This window comes from Biomphalaria glabrata, chromosome 4 (genome assembly GCF_947242115.1).
Source record: "Biomphalaria glabrata chromosome 4, xgBioGlab47.1, whole genome shotgun sequence".
Lineage (NCBI taxonomy): Eukaryota > Metazoa > Mollusca > Gastropoda > Planorbidae > Biomphalaria > Biomphalaria glabrata.
Genome location: NC_074714.1, coordinates 7835636 through 7860898, shown reverse-complemented (window position 1 = coordinate 7860898; position 25263 = coordinate 7835636). Strand labels below are relative to the sequence as shown.

The following is a 25263-nucleotide window of genomic DNA, read 5'->3' as shown; positions in this document are numbered from 1 at the left end:
AATAGGTCAAAATGGCAGCAGCTGTCGATAGCAGAAGCCAATATTCAAAACGTTTTACGATCTTCTTAACTCTTTCTCTCCTATTTGACGATACCATCGTTGATTGGACCTCATTAAATTAATCTTTGTCTATTTATCAACATTAATTTAGTGTCACATAAAAAAGAGCATGCATTCCCCTTCAATTTTATACCAAATAAAACTTTTTACGACAACAAAGTTATAGAAGTTTAATCCTACCAGGGAAGGGAACTACAAATGAACAGAATTAATAATTCCGTCGGATCAAGGAAAATAATTACGGAAAGAGTTAAGAAATTATATTTTATGGATGGATGCAAGAGGGGGAAAGGATGGAAGAGTGTGTGTGTGTGTGAGCGTGAGATAGAGAGAGGGGAGGGGGACAGACGAACGCATGAAAACAGAACTAGGGAAAAGAACAAATTCGGAAAAGAAAAAAGCAAAGGGAGGTAAATGTAAAGTAGGTGGTAAAACCAGAAGCAGTTGTCGGCACCTTTCTGTTTAATCTACGTGTCGTCCGCCATTAAATAGTGAGTCTATGTTTTTCTTACCGAATGACCCGCTAGACTTTTTTGGTATTGGGTATTGCGTCTGCGTTGTTTTGTAGACTTATCTCTTCATTTCTAGGTCTGTGTTGTTTTGTAGACCTATCTCTTCATATCTAGGTCTGTGTTGTTTTGTAGACTTATCTCTTCATTTCTAGGTCTGTGTTGTTTTGTAGACTTATCTCTTCATATCTAGGTCTGTGTTCACCTCTCGCTCGATATTTTATTTCTGTGCCTCTGTTTGTGTGTGTGTGTGTGTGTCCCACATCGATTAAGAGCGCTGTTTGTTGGACCGTTAGACTGTTTCAACCTCTGGCTCCATCCTCTCTTCCTCTTTCTCATCCCCTCTCTCTATCCCTCTCTCTTTGTACTAAAATCTCAAAGCATGTCAGACATTTCCAGGCATTACCAAGTATGTTTTTTTTTCCTTCATTTTGTTTACGCTTTTTTTGTATTGGCTAGCACTTTCTTTATTCAGCAAAATGTAAAAAAAAAAAAAAGGCACAAATTGGAAATAAAAGATTGAATCATTTACTTCAAGCTAAAATTTCCCAGTTGGTTTAGCGTCGCGTTAATAACGCGAAAGTCGTTGGTTCAATCCCTAAAACAACAAAATCCCAGTCTTCACCAAGATTTGAACCCGAGATCCCTATGCTCGGAACATAAGCGCTTAACCAATCAGCCTTTACGCCTTACTTTAATATCTGAACATAAAAGAAGAGTGGATAATTGTTTTTTATATTACTCGGTTTCTATTTTGTCCAGCAATTTTCGTCTGTATTAAATTTCCTGGCAATATCAAATATTTGGCAATATCAAATTTCCTGGCAATATCAAATATTCTTTCAATATCAAATTTACTGGCAATATCAAATATTCTTTCAATATCAAATTTACGGGCAATATCAAATATTCTGGCAACATCAAATTTCCTGGCAATATCAAATATTCTGGCAATATCAAATTTACTGGCAATATCAAATTTACTGGCAATATCAAATATTCTGGCAATATCAAATTTCGGTCCCAATATTGTATTCATGTGATCTGGTCTGTCATCCAAACATTTCTACTACATTAAGACGATAGAAATAGAGAGTAAGAGTAAGAGGTAGTAAGAGAGAAAGAAGGAAAGAGAGAGGAAGAGAAAGACTGACTTTTAAAAATGGAAGCAAAAATAAAAGCAAAGATTCAACAAGGTGAAGCCAGGTATAAAGAAAAGTTGAGACCAAATTAAAAAGAAAGATTTAGAGAGTTGAAAAGACTATACTGATGGTTAAACAGTGTACATCAGAAAGTCTTCAAGATCTGTTGAAGATTGGTTTAACTCATAGACAAACAATGCGTTAGTTTGTACCTGATAAACTCAAAAGGTCTTAAACTTTAAAAAAAATTGTTTGGACTTGTACCAGGGATTAAAGAAATTTCGTGGATAGAATACAGTTAGATTTACTTAGCTTTGTGCAACTACAAGTGCTTTCATTGTGGTTTATCAAAAGAAAGTATTAGAGAAATGTAGAGAGACTTTGAGAAAGAGAGAGTGGGATAGCAAGTTTCAGAGAGAAAGAGAGAGTGAGAGAGCAAGTTTCAGAGAGAGTGAGAGAGCGAGAGAGAGAGAGAGACTTTGAGAAAGAGAGAGTGAGATAGTAAGTTTCAGAGAGAAAGAGAGAGTGAGAGAGCGAGAGAGAGAGAGAGACTTTGAGAAAGAGAGCAAGTTTCAGAGAGAAAGAGAGAAAGCAAGTGTTAGAGGGAGGGAATGTAAGAAGGAAAAGTGTGGCAGAAAGAAAGAGACAGGGTTTGAGAGAGAGAGAGAGAGAGAGAGAGAAGGAGAGAGAAAGAGAGAGAGAGATCAGAGGGAATGTCAGATATGCCATCGAGATTCAAGAACAACATATAAAACAACAACACAGAAATAAATAGTAAATTTTATAATTTCACTAATTAGCTCCATGCCACAATGTACTCTGACTGTATGTGGAAGTGTTCCCCTATTCAGTTCTTTAAATATCCTCTTGATGTCTACTGTTTAGAAAACATTACATCTAATAACACACATTCATGAAAAACTCACTGGACTAGAGTAACCCCATTGATAAAAAAAATTAGATACACTACAGCATTCTTGGAAGATAATGGAGAAGGTAATTATTCTCGCATAATGCACATGCATAGAAGCATGGCAACAAAAACTATTTCTAATCATTCTGTAAAATTTCTTAATTAATAAAATTATTTTAATGAATGATTATCTGGCAGAAAAGGTCAGCTTGACTTGTATACAGGAGCACAGCATGGTCAAAATTACCTTCGTTTAGTTTACTAGTTTGGATTGAATTAAGGATTCTCAATTTTGACATTGATGTTTATAATTAGGATCGACCTGGATTGATCAACCTGGACTTTTTGTTTCGTCGGAGTTAACGACTTGAGACACAGTAGGACCAGGCCTATGTCTACATGCTCAAAGATACAAGGAATATTGAAAACTGAACTGAAGGGGTTATGCATACCAGAGATGACATCTGTCACAAAGAATACATATCAACAATGTTATGCATAACAGAACTTTTTGGTAATATTACTATTATTATTGTTAAAAATTACATAAATTTTGTTTCAGATTCTATTTAGTTAATACCCACAGTCCATTCTACAATTTTATTATTTTGTTATGTTTTTTTTTTTATAGTAATGTTCTTTTTCTTGAAAGTTATGTTATAGTTGCACTGCAATGTCAATCATTGCAGATTTTTATTATTATTATTATTATGTTAGAAACGAACGAGTTTTCATTATCTGGCGCTGTCAGGGTCGAGTTTCGTTAAAGGGAAGCAAAACTCATTGCAGTCCATTTATCAGTGTCCACTGAGGAATTTTCTGGTGATGAGGCAAGACTGCAACAGTACCGCCTTCTGACAGGCAATGATAATTTCAAGGGCCTTGAAAGTATCTGTTGGGTCAGTTGTCATTATCCCCTCGGTTGATATAACAATGGAGTTTATTGTTATTACGGATAACTTCCATAAACGCTTTATCTTCAAGTCTAGGTTCTCTTATTATTATTATTACTAGTAGTAGTAGTAGTAGTAGTATTGGTATAAGTATTATTATTAGTTTTAGTAGTATTATTAGTATTAGTATTATGTTAGAAACGAATGATTATTCATTCTCTGGCAGGGTCGAGTTTTGTTAAAGGGAAAAATTCACAGTAGTCCCTTTATCAGTTTCCACTGATGAATTTTCTGGTGATGTGACAGGTCTGCAGCAGTACCGCCCTCTGACTGCTATTATCGTTAAAGTATAGTGCTTCTTTTATGCTCACATAACATGCTAAATACACCTGGTCCCTTCTCTTTTGTTAGGAGAAGAGGTACCTGGGAGAAAATTTTCATGCTACATCAGCCAACAAAATTAGGCTGGAGTCGAATCTTTATTAAGACTCTTAGTCTAGATAGGGATTTGAACTCAGCCCAATAGGAAGCCAAGCGGCTTATGCCACCCAGCATAACTGTATGAAAGGTTTCCAAGCTTTATTTCATTTTTTTTCCAAAGTTTATTTTAATTCACTTGCTATGTCTGGCATTTAACTAGTTTAATGTCGAAAAGGGAAATACATTTTACAGTATTGAGATATATGACTGTAAATGTGGAGTTCTTCACCTAAAACATTTGTTTTTTACAAAATTGTATTAAGCTAGTTATTCTTTTGATATATTTTTAACGCTGATTAAGAGAAACAAGTTTAAAAGTGAGATTATACCAACCTCAGACGTGACCAGGTCATCATAGCCATACTTGTTTAGAACTTGATCATTTTTCACCTCAGTTTTAATACCCATCTTGAAATTTGAACCAGTGAAAACTTTTTCACGTCCGTATGCTAAATTTCTGTCTTCCGATTATTAGGTCCTTTCCACGAGACGTAACTTCTGTAGGTCTTTCCACTAGACGTAACTTCTGTAGGTCCTTCCACTAGACGTCACTTCTGTAGGTCCTTCCACTAGACGTCACTTCTGTAGGTCAAAGTTTATCTTTACGTTCATCAGTTCTTTAAACGAAATGTGTACTTCCGTTTTTCTCCCAAACTATTACTCCAGCACGAGGAATCACAAAGTATCCGAAAAAATGTCCAAATTTAGAATTGTGTTCTTCCAATAAAATCAAAATCTACATTAACATAGTCATACTAACGTACTGTTTATCAAACTGAACCAGATAGAATGTTATAATTAATTGACACAATTTAAAGAAAAAAAAATATTTTAATTTTTCACGGTTTTGATAAGACTATGTTTAAGAGACCAACTTTGTCTTGTAACTAGCCCCTAACATCTAGGATTATTTATTACCAATGTACGAAAAGAAGCGATGTCCATCGCCTAACTACAAGATCTCCGGTTTCTTGTGTAATAGGTTAATACCCTAGCTCGATAATTTACAGACACGATGTTTCTTTAATGGCAAGGAGTAAAAAATATCGACCACATTAGCAACGAAATAAATCATGATTAAAATTTGAAACATGCACATGTAAACTCAATCAAACACTTTTTAAAAATGTCACACAATCATGCATACACTAGCACACACTCTCATATACACACATACACACTCGAAGACAAAAATTTAAAACAAACTCCCACACTCACACGCTTTCTCACAGATTTCACACACTCTCATACGCTAGCACACTTACTCTCACAAACATTGATTAGAACACGCATTCCAACACACACACACACACACTCGTCGACACACATGGAAAGAACATACACACACGTGTACTCTAAAAATTAATTCTCTAAAACTGACCATTGGAGTGTTCGAAGACTTAGAAAATGTCTATCGCATTAAACTGGCAAATCACTGTTGAAATACTAAATTAATGTACCCTGACCATCCTCGAACTGGCCAACGACTGTTGAAATACGCAATGCACACTGACCATCTCAAAATGACCATTTAATCAAGGTTTTGCCATTCCTGGCAAACCGGAAATTGTTGAAAAACTTTATAATACATATTAAGCTATGGAACTGACCGACTATTATTAACGAATTGAATACACGCCTACCAACTTACACTAACAAGGACTTATCATCTCCAGCCCACCAACAAATCATGAAACACTAATGTATACACCAATTATACACTCTAAATGAAGCTCTCTTTGAAGAATTGAATACACGTCTATCAACTCAAATAGACAATTTATTCCAGGCTTAGATCATGTCATTCTTCTAAAACGGACCGTAGTAAATGTTTATAGACTCATTCCAAGCTATAGCCAAAACAAATATTATTTGATTGTCTCTTTAAAAGAAACTCCAGAAACTTATTAATTCTTATCGTATCTTATATGATATAGACGTTACTTCAAAAAATAAGATGATTACGTCACACGCGTCATGCATATTTACCAATGACCTAGATTCCTTCTATAAGCAATGTTTGGTGAAATTAGAAGCATACAGTGAGGCGCATTAGTGGGTCCAACAAAGCATATTTGGTAGATGAAGACAATGTTTATATCTTTTTGTTTGACAAAATCAGGTTAAAAAAAAAAGAATCAACTATTAGTAGACGATATTTGTGTGGGCCAATTAGAATGGGAACTGGGAAGAGCCTTTGATTTTCAATGCAGATTTCTGCTAATGTAAAGTATGGCATACTTGGTTGTTATAGTTTTGAAGAAAATATAACTAGTAGATAGCTGTTTAATGATGTAGAATGGAAGTGCACGCCTTTAAATCAGTATAAATATGACTATAGGCTTACAAGAGTATAAGTAGTACTGTCTGCCGTTAATCCGTAGTTTGCTCGCAATTTTTTCACCACTTAGGCTTATTCATAAAAACTTGTTCTAATTGTGGTATAAAGCAAATTGAATATATTGGCAATTATAACAATGAGAAAGCAGAACTTTCTAATTTAGGCCCTTTGTGTATGTGAACATAACAACAACAGCGGCAACACCGTCAATTAACAATGTAAATATAGATGTTATTTATATCAACCTGCCTGAGTTGTGCTATCTGTACAGATACGGTACAATCATCTCCCTTGTCCTTCCCCAATAGACAATTTACGTCTTATCAGAAATTACGGATGTCAAAATAAATGGCGGGAAATGCGCTAACTATATAATACATGTCGTTTTAAGTCCCACCCCCTCTTTCTTTTCTAACACTGTTCTATCGAATGTGTAGATGGAGATATTTATATGGAAGATAGAACTTAAAGCTGGAAACAAAGCAGAAACCGGATATTGTTTTAATTGTTCAAAAAGTAAACAGATCAACGAGAGTAACTTTTTCTTCGATTTTACTATTGCCCAAAATTGCCCAAATATACATGTGCTCGAAGTCAACGAAATCTTTTAGATCTACCCTAAGTCAGCTAGATCTTTTGAATCTACCCTAAGGCCCTAAGTCAGCTAGATCTTTTGAATCTACCTTAAGTCAGCTAGATCTTTTGAATCTACCCTAAGGCCCTAAGTCAGCTAGATCTTTTGAATCTACCCTAAGGCCCTAAGTCAGCTAGATCTTTTGGATCTACCTTAAGTCAGCTAGATCTTATTAAAAGGTATTATTGTCAGAGGCGTTCTAAGGGTTGTCGTCTGCGGTACGATTTGATAGGCTTATGATGTCGCGTCTTCATCACCCGCTGCCAAAATAAACTTTCTAAATAAAAGAGTCATTCATTTATTTGTACACACCGTTGTACTATACATGTGCAATTACCCACGTCTGTAGTAATAGTTGGACTTTGGAATAGAATACATTATTGTATAATAGACAATTTTGTAAAATAAACTTTGGCAAATTTCTTTTCTTTTTTCATATTAGATTTTATTAACTATTGTGTTACATAAAACACGCGAATGTGTCGCTACAAATGAATGTGTCTTTATAATCTTACAATTATGTGTCTCTAACAATTTAAAAGAATTAGCCCACACATACACATTTAAAATTAGGTCCTAACAAATTTAAAACTATATGCCCTACAAATCTATATTTCTCTGCCCTTCTTATGTATATTTTCTTATAATAATTTTACAAATCTCGTGTCCGCTGGATTTCAGATCGTCAACGAACAAGGGAAATAAATTACTTCAAGGGAAGTAACACAGCAATCTGCCAACAGAAACGACAAGGAAACGTCAAAATTGTGAAAAACGTCAAAATTGTGAAAAACTTAAAATTGTAAAAAAAGAAAAAAGGTTCCAACAAAACTTCCAAAAAGTTAGAACTCAATGCAAAAACTGTTCAAAACTACAGCTACACTAGTAAACATAAATTTAGTACATACGATTAAGTGACAGCGAGAATATATACTATTTAAACATACTCATTCTGCATTCAACCATTACTAATATCATTAATCATTGTTAACATCATCGCTTGTCATGTAATAAACACAAATGTATAGTCTCTTAATGAAAACATCACAAAATAATTGTAGCGTCCTATCCCTATGAAATATTTTGTAGTGAATTTATGTCTTGTGATTTAGTTGCTATATCTAGATGGGTTTCAGGATACGGCCTGAATGTAGTAGGTATTTTAATACTTTTTTTTTTGATATGTTAAATTAACTTATTCTGAGAAACTTTAAGAAAATTGTTTGAATAACGAAAAATATTTATGAAAATTAATACATGCATAAAAAAAAAAACTAAAATGATTAGAATAAAAATAGATAAATTGTGCAGAAATCATAAGTTCTAATGTAATATTGATTAGTTAATTCAATCGCTTGATTTTTCCGAATGACAAAACATCTTTATTAGAACGAATTCTTATTATTTCCAATTATTTTTTTTATATAAAACTTGATTTTATTTTTCATCATCGATATTAGAATAATGTATTCACTAAACAAATGAAGAATGAATTGTGAAATATGTAATGCAGTGAACGAGGAAAATGTTTCTTAGAACATTTCGGCATCAAATATTTATGATTTCACGTCAAGTCCACAACAAATGTTCAGATTGAACTACAGCGTCCATGAAATCCGATAAGAAATAGAATGCTGAACAAGGGATGAAGTTGTAATCGGTGGTCGTAGCGGTCCGAAGCTGAACACTTCTGCCTTGATCAGTTCAGAGATGTCTGTCTTGTGGACTCATTTTTTTTTATTTGAACTATTTGGGTTTGAGATTAACAAATTCTCCATCCAGCCCCTAGGCTCTGATGACGTCATTTAATTTTTTTTTTTTTTTTTTGAAAGATTCGTTTGTCCCCTTACCAATTTGCACCGCGTTTCAACAGAAGTGAATGGGTATTTGTTCCATTTCTACGGAAATCAAAGGCGGAGAGGGCGCCTTTAACTAATCTTTAACTCCCTCCCCCCTGCCCCTTTCTTAACCAACATTCCTACTTAATAACCCCCCCCCCATCCCCCCAATTTTTTGTCCATTTTTTTAACGCCAATGCCAATATTTTAAACCCTGTCTGTTCAATTAAGTAAACACTGTCTGTGTTGACTAACAAAAAAAAAATCATTCAACTCAACTGGAAGGTACTCTGGGAAGAGGGGGGGGGAGCTCTGTTGTTCCAATTGTGTTTACAGCCAGCAGAACTAGCAAATAGAAAGAAATCTCGGGGCGTCTTAAAGCCCCCCTACTCCCTCCTTCACTCTGACCCTCAGGACTCAACTAACCACCCCCCACACCCAACCACACACACACCCTACCACACACACACCCTACCACACATTTCAGACATTTCATTTTTTCTTTTCAACACGCGTGTCTTGAATGACTACGAGGTGTTCTTATAATAGTAAGAAGAAGGAGAGACTAGGAGCGACAGACAGACAGAGGGAAAGAGAGGGAGAGAGAAAGAAGGGAGAGAGAGAGAGGAGAGAGCGATAGAGAGAAAAGAGAGAGAGAGAGCGATGAAGAGTATTTGCGAGAAAATTTCAAGATGGACACATTTTCAACAGAGGAAACGCAAAGACTTGGAGCAATATTTTATATTAAGACACACTCGTTAACCGTCGGCCATAGAAACAGATGACCTTTATATTATCTGCCCTATAGATCTTCAGCACTTAAAGGTTAATTTAGTTTTAATTTACTACTATATATCTATACTTACATATATATATATATATATATATATATATATATATATATATATATATATATATATATATATATATATATATATATATATATATATATATATATATATATATATATATATATAAATCATCTTATGCAAAACTTTAGTTGCTATGTTCGACATTTCGTACAACAAAGACGACAAATTCAGAATTTTGTTTCAAAGAAACGAGATCTCTTGTTTGTCAATTTCTTTCTGACTTCATGGGTGTCCAGAGTGTTGAAATATTCCATCAAGGACAGTAACTCAATCTGTAGATCAGCTGCTTTCTGTTGAGTGTCTTAGTCATTCTGTCAAACGAGAGCGCTTAAAATGTGTGTAAGCTATGTTCTTTCTTTCCCTTGTTGTTTTCTTCTTCTCTCTCTCTCTCTCTCTCTTTCTCTCTCACTCTCTCTCTCTCTCTGTCTCTCTCTCTGTCTCTCTCTCACACACATTCTTTTCTTAAAGTATAGAATCGTGTGCTTTAGTGAACTCATTCTTAGAAAGCAAATTAAAAAAAGAGAGATTACATTCACATTGAAAATGAACTAAACAATTTCCATGAACATTTTCTGAAAAGTGTCAAAATACAACGGCTGAAGTTTGACCATAAATTCACAGACTGACCAGATTTGCAAATAGTGGGTTAATGTTCTTGGTCTACAGTAGACCTTGCTGCTTGCTTTGTCTTTTCTTGTATGTAAAGTGATGTTCCTGTGTCAGCGACTTATTAAATCATTTTTGTTCTTGACTTCTATTTATGAAATACTTATACAAATTAATACATATATACAGAAGATTTTTATTTGTCTTTGTGTGAAAGTTATCGTGATCGCTTTTTAAATTATATAATTAAAACAAAAGATGTACGACTTCCAAAGCCTCCTCAAGCCAGCCAAGTGCTTATGAAAATGGAAGGTTTCAAAGCCATCTATTAGTTTCAAACTTTGAGACTGTGTATAAAAGAAACTAGTTTAACTTATACCGCTATATCAGTCAAGTACAATTTATTTCCCTTCTTCGATACCAACCAAAAAAATTAATTATCAACCATTAATTAACTAAGTGGTTAATTTCTTTTATTGATTCTTATTTTTTACCAAACAGACAGACGGAGACAGACAGGCAGAGTTGATATAAGCTTTGTAATAATAATAATAATAATAAAACTTTTTTATCATTTCTTAGTCTATCCTATTAATCCGTCACTCCTATCCTGTTACTTGAATATAAACACTTTTGTCAATTTATCTCTAGTGCTCTCCATAATCTCATCAATACATTATTATTCATAACTAATGGTGTTAGGTCTTACCAATCAGAGCGAGACATTGAGTACGATTTAAGCTCTCTAGTCTAAGAACTCCAAGTACATAGTTCAACAATGGCTTGCTGAACCAGTTGACATACTTAACCCAATGCCAACACAGTACACTAAAGCACTTGACATACATACAAATCTGTGTCAACAACATGTCAGAAAATTTAGTTATAAATTCTTCTATTAATTAGTCTAGTCCAGTGTTTCCCAAACTTTTTTCCCTTAACGAAACACTGCGCACATTCTGAGTATTGAGCGGAACACTTTGCTTATTTGGTAGAGAGATTGATTCACGTGGTGGTCTACTAGTCTACTAGTGGTCTACTTATTCCAGTATTATCGTGGAACACCTATTTAGACCTCCCGGAACACAAGGGTTCCGCGGAACACAGTTTGGGAAACACTGGTCTAGTCTAACGTTCAGTGCAGTCTACGCCCCCCCCCCTCCCACCCACCCACCCACCCCTCCCTCAATCAGGTCATCAGCTTCTTTAAACTCCCACTGTCATTTAATTTCTCTATAAATTCACTCCTTCATTCTAAAGTTACGGACTTTGCTTGCCATTGACGCTATGCAAATCTTTCGCTACCTTTAACAGGGACGTTAATTCTTGTCGTTTTTAAAAGTCACTTGGAATAGTTAGCGTTCTTAGATCTGTTTTTCAACACACATATATAGGGTCTACAATGTCTCTGCATAGCAATATATCTATTCGTCTATTATTAACAACAATCTTGAAATTGTAAACAGTTTCAACAGATGAATGGTAAATGCATCGGTGGGAGGGGTGCGGGATGGTAGAACCAGTTCAAGCCGCCTTAACGAAGCCGTAATTCTCCCCTAGAAGCTAATTAACTCTAACTAGTCTGTAAGACCTGGACTCAACGTCCACTTTCCTTAATGGAACATCGTTTGGTAAGACTCTGGTCAGAGCGAGAGATTTTGAACACAATGAGACCTGGTGCAAATCCTGGTCACGTCGGTCTTAGAAAAGAAATGTTTTAAGGTCATTGTTCTGTAGTTCCCAGTAAATTTAATCACTTTGACATTTCATTAGGACAGTGTAAAGCCCCCAGATGTCTTGAAGTCCAGAAACGCAATGATGTATCCTCTCATAAGAGTTTCGTGGTATTAACAAATCCAGTATATTTTATTAGTAACATAAGCACTGTATTAATCTAAGATTACTTTCTTAAAGACCTTTCAATTGTTAATGAGAATACCACGTGACCAATACATTAAATTTTCAGAAGTTCCAAATGTTAGTTTTCACGAAGATTCCATCTCGAAACCACTCGGTTAGAGAGTTGAACCCAAATAATCTTTCAGAAATACTGATTTATTGTTTTATGAAAAAAAAAAAATATATATATATAAATTCCTTTAACAAAAAGCTTAAACAAAGCCCAACATATTTAGCTATATCTCTAAATACTGGAAAATAAATTTATATGATATTTATGAAACAAAAAAATCTATTACCAGTAATTAATTGACTAATTGGTTATATTTGTTTCATTGATTCATGTATTGTCTACAAATTGTGCAGAGTGTGCAAAGTTTCAACATGATTCGAGAATGGGTGTGGGAGAAATACACACACTTTTTGACCAGCTAGACAGTGAGTTGATGAAAGGTTTGTAAAAAGTACGCTCCTCCCTTTCACACCAATCAAAACAAGATTATTGTTTGTTTGTTTGTTTGTTTGATATGTTTCGTAGGTTTCTTCAAAATATTACATCGTCGCCCAAACCTTTCGCAGGGCGGCGGAGGATTGCGGCGGGCAAGGTTCAAATCCGGTACCAGCGGAACGACAGTCCTGAGCGCAAACCAACATGACCCTGAAGCCATCTTTGGTTCACTTAGAAAGAAGATTGTTGCCAATTTAGCACCATTTAAAAGTGAAGAAAAATCAAATCCTGAACTTGCAAGATGAAAATTAGTTTCCGATTAGTTCATAGCACACATTAGTCATAACATTCGGTCAGAAAAATCTTCTGGAGTCAAGCCTGATAAAAAATTCTTGAACAGACTACACTTAGGCAGCATGCAGCACAAAGTAGTACACCCGTCAATGACGCTGTTCACAAAATGTAAGGTACTTGCCGTTCATTTGAATATATCATTTGTGTTGAGTGTGGTGGGGGGGGGGGATACTGTGGGCCACATCGGTCCAACCATAGCCCCCAAAGCCAAGACATTCATCTCATTTCATGAGACGTGATGATCCATAGACGAATAGCAACTGAAGGAGGCTATACATATACACAATGCTCCCCTTCAAATGAAGTTTGGAGGTACCCTGGTTAATCAAGTATAAAAGTAATATTTTATCTCATTTTATCCATGATTAAATGATTAATGATTTAATCCCAGCCTTGCGTTCAGCACCAAGCTTCCATCTCGCATCGTTCACCTTATCATCTTTCGATTTTGTAAATGTTTCACATTTGAATCTCGTTCAACCTAATTGAATCAAACTGAACCAATTCACCAGACTATATTGACATATCGGGTATAAAGGAATTTGAATTGCGTATAGAAGACACAGTTTAAGCAGCATTTCGACGTCTGGTAAAACATGTCGGTTATTACTATTACACGCGGAATTTGTTTTGTGACATTATCATCTATTATTTCTTGATCTTTTTCAGGTCCCAACTAGTAAAGCTAAAAATACCCCCAACACTGTTCATACGTAGTATAGATCTAAATTTAAATTGGGGCATACATAAGCGGGGACCAGTCGGTTCAGATATACTTCCCCACCTCAACAGGCTAATGCAAAGAACAACAGCAAACGAAGTTGCATAATAACCGAACTGTAAATAAGCGGTCAACGAGCGTTGAACAATAACACTATCTAATGCTAAATACAATACTTAGTATTTTGAATATGTACAAATCATGTGATAATAAGTGAATGCATTATTAATTGTAGAAACGAAGACACCTTACGCACGCGCTCCCAGTTTCGACCACACGCTCTGGTGTCTCCAAATACAACAACACGGAGATATGCTCAAACTAATCAAGGGTCAGTCGCGGCGACAAGGGCGAGCTTAAAACCACACACTACATCGTAGCCCCAAGCCCAACACACTGATATAAAGAATAACTTAGATCTAGCGATGCCGCTAAATCATAGAACTTTCATTAACGACACCAGTACCGAAATATCAACCTGATTAATACATTTATGTACTAAGTACCGTTAAAACGAGGAAACTGACACCTATAGCGCAAACAGAATCTACAGCTACGTTACGGCGCTACAATAACAATACAAGAACCATGCGTGACGTAACACCCACATTATTCTGGACAACCAATCACGGCCCAATGCAAACTACTTTCTATACCTAAAAAAAGACTAGTAAACAAGAAAGACAACTTCACGCGCACACGACAGTATCCACTAAAAATTCTATCTTCCTTGATCTTCGGAATTTTATTAATGATTTGTACAGTTTTATTTGAAAGTACAAGGTAACTGAGCCGAAACTAATTGGAGATATCAACTCAACCGTAAAGATGAAAATTACTATTTTTTAAACATGTATGACAAAAAAATACCTGTAAATGCTTTTTTTCTTTTTCTATTAGAAGTGATGCCAGCCCACCACTCATTAATAATGCTGTGTACACACTTCTCAGCATCACGTGATTCCATAATGCTGTGTACTTTTTAAAACTAAAATACTCCCTCCGCAACAAAAAAATACCATACGTCCTTATGACAAGTTCCTTTTTTTTTATAATACGCCTTTCTTACCAGCCTATTATTTCCTTATTTCAATGTACGCCCTTCTGACCAGTTCCTTCTCCTTAAACACAATGTACTTCCTTCTGATCAGTCATTTTTCCCATACATAAGACAGAGTACGCCCTTCTCAGCAGCACCTTCTTTTCTTATAAAGTGTACGCCCTTTTGATCATTTCTTTCTCCCTTAGTACTTGCTTCTGATCAGTTATTTTCTCCATAAGGCAGAGTACGCCCCTTTTCACCAGCCCCTTATTCCACAATACACTGTACGCCCTCTCATCAGTCTCCCATTCAACGTACAATATATGTCATTTGCAGCTTTCAATCATCCAGTAATCCTGTTTATCCCAGGCCCACATTTTCTTCTTCTAATTCGCCCCAGCTTCAGCTTCCACTAGCCACTAAAACACGTTTTATGACCACAACAAATCAGTTCAAAAGAAAAGCGACTATCTGTGAATCACGCGTTCCGCAACATTTTCCTGCTTTCCGGAATATCAACGTCTGAAAAGAACGATTTGTTCCGGAAGCTGAAATCATTGACATGTCCCAGGCGCTGTCTGTCGTCGGAAATGACGTCATGAATAAGGTAGCAGCTTTTTTTTTATAATGTCTGTTGTCAGATAAGAAAGAACCAATTGTCTGTTAAAACCGTATGCGGTGTTCTGTATTTTTTGTGTGTGTCCGTGTGTGTCATATATTGATCGCTTTCATTAACTTATATTGGTCACAATACATCAGCATATATTTTATCTTATTTTATCTTATATAATACAGACGTTACTTCAAAAAAGAAGATGATTACGTCCTACGCGTCATGCATTTAGTCATGCATATTAACCAATGACTTAAATTCTGCCAAGTCACTGGTTTTCCTGGCTAGCTCAGGCAACCCATTCCATGCTCTAATAGCACTAGGGAAGAAGGAGTATTTGTACAAATTTGTCCTAGCATATGGGACGAGGAATGTGCCTTTATCTTTGTGTCTTTCAGAGTATTTTATTAAATTTTGTTTTTGTATTTGAAGATTATGGTTCAGTGTTTTATGTATTATTGCTACTTTACTTTTGAGCCTTCTGTCCTGAAGGCTTTCTAAATTTAGTGATTTCACTAAAGGTGTTACTCTAGTCAAATGTGAATATTCGTTTGTTATGAATCGCACTGCTCTATTTTGTGTCTGTTCTAGTTTCTTAATGTTTTCTTGAGTTGAGGGGTCCCAAACAGAGGATGCATATTCTATTATTGGCCTAACCAAGGTTAAATAACATTTTAGTTTTATGTTCTTATTTGATTTATAGAAATTTCTTTTAATAAATCCTAATGCTTTGTTTGATTTTTTTGTAGTTTCATCAATATGTGGATTCCATGACAGTTTTTCATTTATTATAACACCTAGGTATTTTGCGTTTTTAGTCTGTGTTACTGGTTTGCCATGAATAAGATAAGTGGAATTAATTTGTTTTAGTTTTTTTGTTACTCTTAACAACTGATATTTTTCTGGGTGGAAAGACATGCTCCAATTTGATTCCCATTTCTGTAATTCATCTAATTCTCTTTGTAAAATATCTGTGTCTTGTGTTGTTTTTATTGTTCTATATATTATGCAATCGTCTGCAAATAATCTGACTTTTGTTCCTGAACTAATGCAATTTGGTAAATCATTTATGTAAATTAAAAATAGTAGTGGACCCAAGACTGTTCCTTGAGGTACACCTGAGTTTACTGTTATCGGTGTTGATTTAGAGCCATTTATTATTACAGTTTGTTCTCTCCCTATCAGAAAGTCTTTAATCCACTGATGCAGTGGACCATTAATGCCGAAATATTTTAATTTTTTAAGCAAACTATGGTGGTGAACTTTGTCAAAAGCCTTAGAAAAATCTAGTAAGATAGCATCTATTTGTTCACTATTATCTAAACCTTTTGAAAAATCATCAATTAGTCCTATTAGTTGTGTTTCACATGATCTATATTTCCTAAAGCCATGTTGGTATGGTGTGAGGACATTATGTTTGTCTAAGTGGTTTATGATGTTGCTACATATTATGTGTTCTAGGATTTTACATGTGATGCTGGTAAGTGATACTGGTCTGTAGTTTCCTGGGTCAGATTTTTCTCCTTTTTTAAATAGGGGGGTGACATTAGCTTCTTTCCAGTCCTTTGGTACTCTGCCCTGGTTAAGTGAAGCCTGAAAGAGTATTTTGAACACTGGGGCTAGCTCATTACTTAGTTCTTTGAGTAATCTAGCTGGAATACCATCAGGTCCAGAAGCTTTATTTGGTTTGGTGTTGGCTAATAGTTTTTGAATTCCATTTTCTTGTACTACTATATCTTCTATGTTGTCTACTTGGTTCAAATTCAGTAATATGTCTTTGTCTCCTGGGGCTGAGAATGCTGATGCAAAGTATTTGTTTAGGATGTTTGCTTTAGTTTCATTATCATTATGTATTATGTTATGTTCATCTTTTAATGGCGCTACGCCTGTTGTTTCCATTTTCTTAGACTTAACGTATGACCATAGGTTTTTGTTGTTGTCTTTAGATATTACATTGTTTATGTATTCACTCTGCAGCTGTCTGCTTACTTTTTGGGTTAAGTGTTTAATTTTTATATACTTTTTGTAAACTCTTTCTGCATTAGTTTCTTTAAATTTTCTATAGAGGTTTTCCTTCTGTTTACAAAGCTTCTTTAGTCTATTATTAAACCAGCATTTATTTATTTTGTTTGATGTGTATTTAGTTGGTATTTGATTTTCTATAATGCTTTTAAGATGGTTTTTAATGAAATTCCAGAGGTCATCGACTGGTTGGTTAATGTCTTTTTCTAATAAGAATGTTTGTTGAAAGTTTAATGCAGCTTGGTGTAGTTGTGTTAGGTTACATTTATTCCAGAGTAAGATTTTTCTTTTGGGTTTTATATTGGCTACTGCTTTTATCTGACTGTGTATTTTTATGATCTCATGGTCTGATAGACCAGGGATAATATCATAATCAACTACTAATCCAGGTCTGTTGGTTAAGAAGAGATCTAATGTGTTGTTTAATCTAGTTGGCTTTTTAATGATTTGATCTAAACTTAGGTTGTGTAAAGTTTCTATGAAAAGCTCATTTATGTCCTTAAGGTTTTGGTGTTTATCTATGGTTAGTGTTTTCCAATTTATATCAGGTAGGTTGAAATCACCCATAATCCAAAAAACTGCATTTTTTTTTGTCTCTTTAAGTGTCGTAATCTGATTACATAGTTCCTGCATGTATTCTAAACTAGAATTTGGTGGTCTGTAAATGCTGCCTATTATTAGGGATGTTGAGGTGGTATTAATTTTACAAAATGTTGATTCTATATTTTTTGAGTTAGGTAAGGTAATTTCTTCTGCTATAAGAGTGTTTTTTATTGCTAAAAGAACTCCTCCATGATTATCAGCCCTATCTTTTCTAAAAATTTCATAATTACTATTGAAAATTTTTGCATTATAAATTTCAGGATGTAGCCAAGTTTCTGTGCCTGCAATTATGTCTGGTTTCTCACATTCTAATAAAATTTCTAAATCTGCTGTTTTGTTCCTAATGCTTTGAAAATTTATTATTAAGGTTTTAAGGTATTTTGGTGTTACTTCTTTAGTAGGTTTGTTTAGTGAGGCTGTTGTATTAATTTTAGTAGATTTAGGCTTAACAGGAGTGGATCTGAATAGTGGTTGGTGAGTTTGGTTTGGGATGGTGTTTAGGATGTTGTATGGGTTAGAAGTGTCTGCATCAAAGGAATCAAACAGTCCTGATGTAAACTGAGGTAACCCACACGGTACACAGTGCCATGATGCATCTTTGTTGCCTAAGGCATAATACACAGGTGTATTCATATGGAGACATGATGCATGGTACCATTCATCGCAGGTGTCACATTGAATGGCTTTCTGTTTCATGGTGCATACTTTTTTGCAGATGTTGCATCTATCTTTAGATCTAGGCCCTGGATTTGACTCTACATCTCCTGCTATTAATATTAACAGTGATAGGTATTTATTTCTGCTGTGTCTGATTGAGAACTTCCATTTGTGATGGGTAATCTTCTTTAGTGTTATGGATGTGTATGTTAGGTTATTTTTTAAGTTGCTTTGATCTAAAGTGTGATGATTGATTATGACTGTTGTTTCTTTTTTAAGTTTAGTGTTGACTAAGGTAGATCTGGTTCTGTGTTCAACTAGTATGTATTTAGTAATTATTAGGATAAATAGCCAGAGCAATTTCATGATGACTGTTGTTGATTTTAGTTTTTAAAGGGGTCTAGTCTAAATCTAGTTTAAGGTTTACAATGCCTAATTTATGTCTAAATCTAAATTGAAAGCTAATTTACAATGACAAATCAAATGAAATGGTTTATTAAATTCAAAATATGGACCTAGACTAGATCTAGATCTAATTCTAGATCAATATATTTATGTGTATAATTAACTATATAGAATATTACTATTAGTTATTATTAGTAGTATTAGTAGATGATTAGTAGATCTAAAGCCTTAATTAAAGTCTAAGTCTAACACTAAAACTAGACTAGACTGACTTGACTAGAATCTAGGTCTAGATCTAGTCCTAAGGCCTAAGGGCTAAGCTAAGAGTTGTTAATTTGAATTAATTAGTGGAAAAAAAATGCTGAATTAAGTTAAATATATAATTTAAAGATATTAGTTTATTAGTTAAATAGCTTTTTTAATGAATTTGGTTTGATTTTAATACAACAAAACGAAAAATTTAACTCATCTCTTATAACAGTAAATAGGGAGCAGCCATCTTGCCAAGAGCGCGTAATGTATTTTGGAATACATTTCTTTATGTTGATATGAAAGAAAAGAGTTGACTGACCTGGAGACACGGCAGCCATTTGCAACATGCAAAAACGTGTGAGAAGATTTCTGTCGCGGCCTTACAAACTGGCGCAGGGGGTAAACATACACTTCATAGCGTCAGTCTCAGCGTTGGTTCTAGCGTTAGGCTTAGAGTTATTCTTGGCGTTAGTCTTAGCGTTGTGCTTAGCGTAAGGTTAAGCGTTGGTTAGGCGCGCGCTAATCCGTGGTTGGGGGACGATTGTCTACTCTCCTCTTTCCTACTTAATCTACGCATGCCTATTACATAAGTTACACAGTTATTCTATCAGCCTTTCTAGTCATTTGGTTACTACGATTTGCCTAGTCCACGTAGGCCTGGAAGGTGTCGCGGGGAAAGAAGTAGTCGCACAGATGAAAGATGAGAGGCTTCAAGGAGTTTAGAGAACTCAAACCTAATCCATCGACTAGCCGACACCAGTCACTAAATTATCTTATCTTATATATTACAGACGTTACTTCAAAAAAAAAATAATAATTACGTCCTACGCATAAATACATTCACTCAAATTCACTGACCTAATACATTCTTTAACCTGATACAATCATTGACCTAAATACATTTACTCAAATTCACTGACCCAATACATTCTTTAACCTGATACAATCATTGACCTAAATACATTCACTCAAATTCACTGACCTAATACATTCTTTAACCTGATACAATCATTGACCTAAATACATTCACTCAAATTCACTGACCTAATACATTCTTTAACCTGATACAATCATTGACCTAAATACATTTACTCATTGTTTTTTTTTTTGAGCTACAAAATGACATCATTAATGTCTAGAAAAGATATCAACATATCAACTTAATAGAAACACATCAATGAAAATGTTTTCAATAATCGAAACTGTTTTTAATTCCCCGTCAACATGTAACAGTCTCCTGTGTTGTAACGCTAGAGGTGAACTATTTTCTTCAATTTCCGCTGAATGCATTCATTACTGACATTTTAGTCGGCCAGTGGGAACATTATTTGATATTATTATAACAAAAAATATTTATTCCTAATTTATCCCTATACAGAATGCGTGTGTGTGTGTTTACTGTTTGCATTGCAATAGATAATGTAAAGTAAATTAATTGAAGTAACCTTCACCTTCGATGATGAGGATAGTAAGTTCCCCTTTCAGACCTCGTGTCCCTTAGGGCAGATGATGTAAAAGTCATCTGTTTTTCTGGTCCACGGGTAACGAGGGTGTCATGTGGCCAGCATAACGATCAACCGTCTTTACTTTTCCCCAACTATTGTCAGGTACCTATTAGAGCTGGGTTAACTCAGAGCCCCAGTCTTCACCAAGTTCATGTATCTGTTAATATTATATACAGAATGATAAACCACAGTGTTTTTTTTTATCTATAGTGTGTTAAAGCTATTTTTAAAGTGTGTACACCCACAGAAGAAAGAAAAACATGGGAGCGCATAAAGAAAGAGAGAGAGAAATAGAGAGCACGAGAAAGTGAAAGAAAGTAAACAATAGATAGAGAGAAAAGAGAAAGGCTAGAAATTGTGAAAAATAAAAGGAATAAAGAAAAAGGCAGCAAGATGTAAAGAGAAAAAGAAGAAAGAGAGAAAGAGATGGGGGTAAAAAGAGAGAAATGGAATGAAGGCTAAACACGGCTAGACAAATATTACTCTCAACTTAATATAGGTCAGTGTGCCCTGCCCTATAACGATCTTTCACGTTGTGACCTAACAAACTATGTGCTTAAGGCTGGCCAATGTTATGTCCAAAACAATTATTACTGAACCCAGATCTAAACATAACGAGACGCTAGCATTAGGAGCAATCATTTGTTGTCAATGTAAACATAACTGTATTTAATTTCCCGTCTACTGCTAGCCCCCAACAAAGATCCTTTGGTCGGTGAAATGTTTGGGGGGGAAGATGTTAAGTTTTTAAAACTAGATCTAGTTCCCCCACATTCAGCTCCAATATCTTCAATCCTGGATGTTTCTCTTGCTTAAAGTGCCTTCGCTTCTTAATGATATTTTTTTTCCTGGTTCCGTACCCTGTATGACAGCTGTTCTCAACCTTTTATGCTCGGCGACCCCTTTTTTGCATTCCCCTACTCTGCCGCGACCCCCCACCCACCCCCCACCCCCCCACACACACATACAGCAATAGAAAAATAGACAAAACAATCCATATTTTCGATGGTCGTAGGCGACCCCTGACAAATCGTCAATCGACCCCCCAAGGGTGTCGCGACCGACAGGCTGAGAACCCCTGTTGTCTGAAGTCCTTTCATTTTTGCTTGTTTCTCCCAGTTTCTTTTATTACCAATCAAACGCTCTTTGGTCTGGATTTCCGTCAAACCAATTAAAATTTGGACAAAAAAAACAACAACAAATATAATGTCTGGTATAACAGGAGGGTAGAAGGTGGAGTATCAATAACGCCCCACTTAGTTACAACGAAGTTAGTTTTATCAAAGTGACTGGCGCCCTATGTAAGGTTTAGCTGTAATGAACATGAAAACATTGTGTAGGAGTGAAAAGTTGCCTCCCCCTCCCTTCCCAATCACCCAAAACAAAAAGATTGAATGTATTACTTTGTTATGGAATGAAAAGAAAGATGGATGGACTGATGAAAAGATGGATGGGTTATAAGGGAGAGAAAGGGAGATATTTAGAGATAAATAAATAAATAGAGAGAGAGAAAGAGAAATTGATAGATAGATAGATAGATAGATAGATAGATAGATAGATAGATAGATAAGATAGATGGATAAGATAGATAAGATAAGATAGATAGATAGATAAGATAGGTAGATAGATAGATAAGATAGATAAGATACATAAGATAGATAGATAGATAAGATAGATGGATAGATAAGATAGATGGATAAGATAGATAAGATAAGATAGATAGATAGATAGATAGATAAGATAGATAAGATAGATAAGATAGATAAGATAGATAGATAGATAGATAGATAGATAGATAGATAAGATAGATAGATAAGATAAGTAAGATAGATAAGATAAGATAGATAGATAAGATAGATAAGATAGATAAGATAGATAAGATAGATAAGATAGATAAGATAGATAGATAGATAGATAAGATAGATGGATAAGATAGATAAGATAAGATAGATAGATAGATAAGATAGATAGATAGATAAGATATATAGATAGATATATAGATAAGATAGATAGATAAGATAAGATAAGATAGATAAGATAAGATAGATAAGATAGATAAGATAGATAAGATAGATAGATAGATAGATAGATAGATAGATAAGATAGATGGATAAGATAGATAAGATAGATAGATAGATAAGATAGATAGATAGATAGATAGATAGATAGATAGATAGATAGATAGATAGATAGATAGATAGATAGATAGATAGATAGATAGATAGATAGATAGATAGATAGATAGATAAGATAGATAAGATAAGATAGATAAGATAGATAAGATAGATAAGATAGATAAGATAGATGGTAGATAGATAGATAGATAGATAGATAGATAGATAGATAAGATAGATAAGATAAGATAGATAAGATAGATAAGATAGATAAGATAGATAAGATAGATAAGATAGATAAGATAGATAAGATAGATAGATAGATAAGATAAGATAAGATAGATAAGATAAGATAGATAGGGTTACCCTCTTCCTTTCAATATTCTGACTCTATTTTTTTTGTTTTTCCTGTTTCCATCCCCGCTGCTTGTCAGTTCGTGTGCCTGTAGTCACATTCCACAAACACTGACATGAACTTTGACACTACTCAATTAAACTCTGACCTTTTGGTCAACAAAACGAGAAATTCCATCCTCTGTCATACTTTACACGGACTTTGACCATGTCACTAGAAGTACTTGGACCTCAACTTGGACCGAGTGCCCTTGACCAATGTCCTCTTTCTCTCTCTTTCTCGCCCAAACTAAATATTGACCCGCTCTATGCCAAATAAACTTCAACTCAAAATGTCAATACTCGAATCGCACTTAAAATCGTTGTTTTTTTTTGTTCTTGCCATGACAACACAAACTCTTGTAGCAGACGATCAAAAGAAAATTCTAAATATAGAAAGAGAACGATGCTTTTTAATTGGCATCTGAAGTCGTGGTCCATGAAGAGTTGCAGACAAACTTGTAGATTTATCTGGCCAGTGATGATTTGAGTGGCCAGGTGAAAGTAGCGTTCTCAACGCAATACATTTTATCTCACAGGTTCCAATCTATAACACATAGAAACAATTTCTTTAACCTCCAAAAAAAAAAAAAATGTGGTCTCAGTTGTGGCTCTGTGTATAACATTTAATCCACCTTCATTGTTTAATGTTTAAAAAACGGCGTTGTAAATTTAGTTGTTTAGAATATTAAATTTTAAGTACTTATTCTTTTAGCAACAAAGTGGTTTTACAGAATGTTTCGAATTCAATGTGGAAAACTTTGGACTGGTCAGTGACGACTATGGTAGAATAAAGATGTTGTTGTTGTTGTTTTTTTTCACTTTCGGACATTTCAGAAATGTGGATTATTACGTCCTAGACACTTGCAGGACAGCAAAAGATGGAAGCTGGAAGAGTTCGAACTTGAAACCATCGTGATGACAGTCCCAAGCACATACCACACGACCAGGCAGACCTGCATAACGTTTACACCTACATTAGACACATGTTCAAATCTATTTTTTTTTTATAAATAGAACGAAATTGAAAGGTCAATGGTCGCACACATTGCAACAATTTTTTGATGACGTCATTCTTTAGAAAAATCTACGCCAACGCCTATCGGAGTAATCCGCATTCTTTTTTTAATTGGAGTATACAATAAACACACATTTAGAGATCTCACTGGATCAAAGTAAAAAACAAGGAATGTTTGGGCCACTAGGCCTTCTTCAGCTTTTCATTTGGCATTAGACAAAAAAGGAAGAGTGAAATGGAGAAATGTTGAGACGATACGAGTGTGTACGCTCCCTCGCAGACAACCTAATGCAGGCACTTTGGTACGACAGCTGGGAAGCTTCCTATAAAGGATGTGAGCTATATAGGCAGATGAGTTTGATCAGACCGAAAGGATGCGTCATGGATACTTAATCGTGCAAAGCGGGCCATCCTAGCCCAGTTCCGAGTCGGTCACTGTCCAATTGGTGTTTTAATTCGGACAGTTTCGAGAGAGCTACGTCACACGGTGTCGCCACTGCTTGGAGAACGAAGAAACAGTAGAACACATTCTTTATGAATGTCGCGTTCTGCGTGAGGGGGGCAGGGATATGGGAGAGGGACTGCTGGTGCATGTGCGGCAATGGATCCGTCCTTGTACAGGGACAAGGCGACCTTAAAACTCACTGCCCGATTTCTTTCACGTGCTCTAGGGGAGTAATCCCAGCATGTTTCGTTACTAATGGGATTTCTGATACGGTAAGGAAACCTTCAGAGAAATGTACGAAAATAAAAGGGGGCTGGGGGAAATTTCTAAATGTATACACAAACTAAACAATGTCAAGGACGACAGTTTACTCACTCTTGCCAACTAAATACTGAAAAATTAGTTATGTGCTAGAAGAAAGTTTGCTTGGAAAAAATATTGATCTCACAATACTGAAAATTGCACTTAAATTACCGAAAGCTTT

The 25263-nt window shown here is 35.1% G+C and overlaps 1 protein-coding gene across 6 annotated transcripts in view; it reads right to left on the bottom strand.

Annotated features, from left to right (window-relative positions):
- The window catches only part of LOC106056526 (tetraspanin-9-like), a 172848-nt gene that overhangs the window by 56902 nt on the left and 90683 nt on the right, over positions 1–25263 (bottom strand). For 2 of the 6 annotated variants that reach the window (XM_056026046.1, XM_056026048.1), the window contains one exon: positions 4331–4772. The exons of 3 other annotated variants lie outside the window; for them this stretch is intronic. In XM_056026046.1, coding sequence (XP_055882021.1) covers positions 4331–4405 — 75 coding nt within the window. In that variant the 5' untranslated portion in view covers positions 4406–4772. Of the gene's footprint in view, positions 1–4330; positions 4773–8511; positions 8733–25263 lie in introns of those variants that run through there. One more of the 6 variants, XM_056026047.1, reaches the window with a different exon arrangement.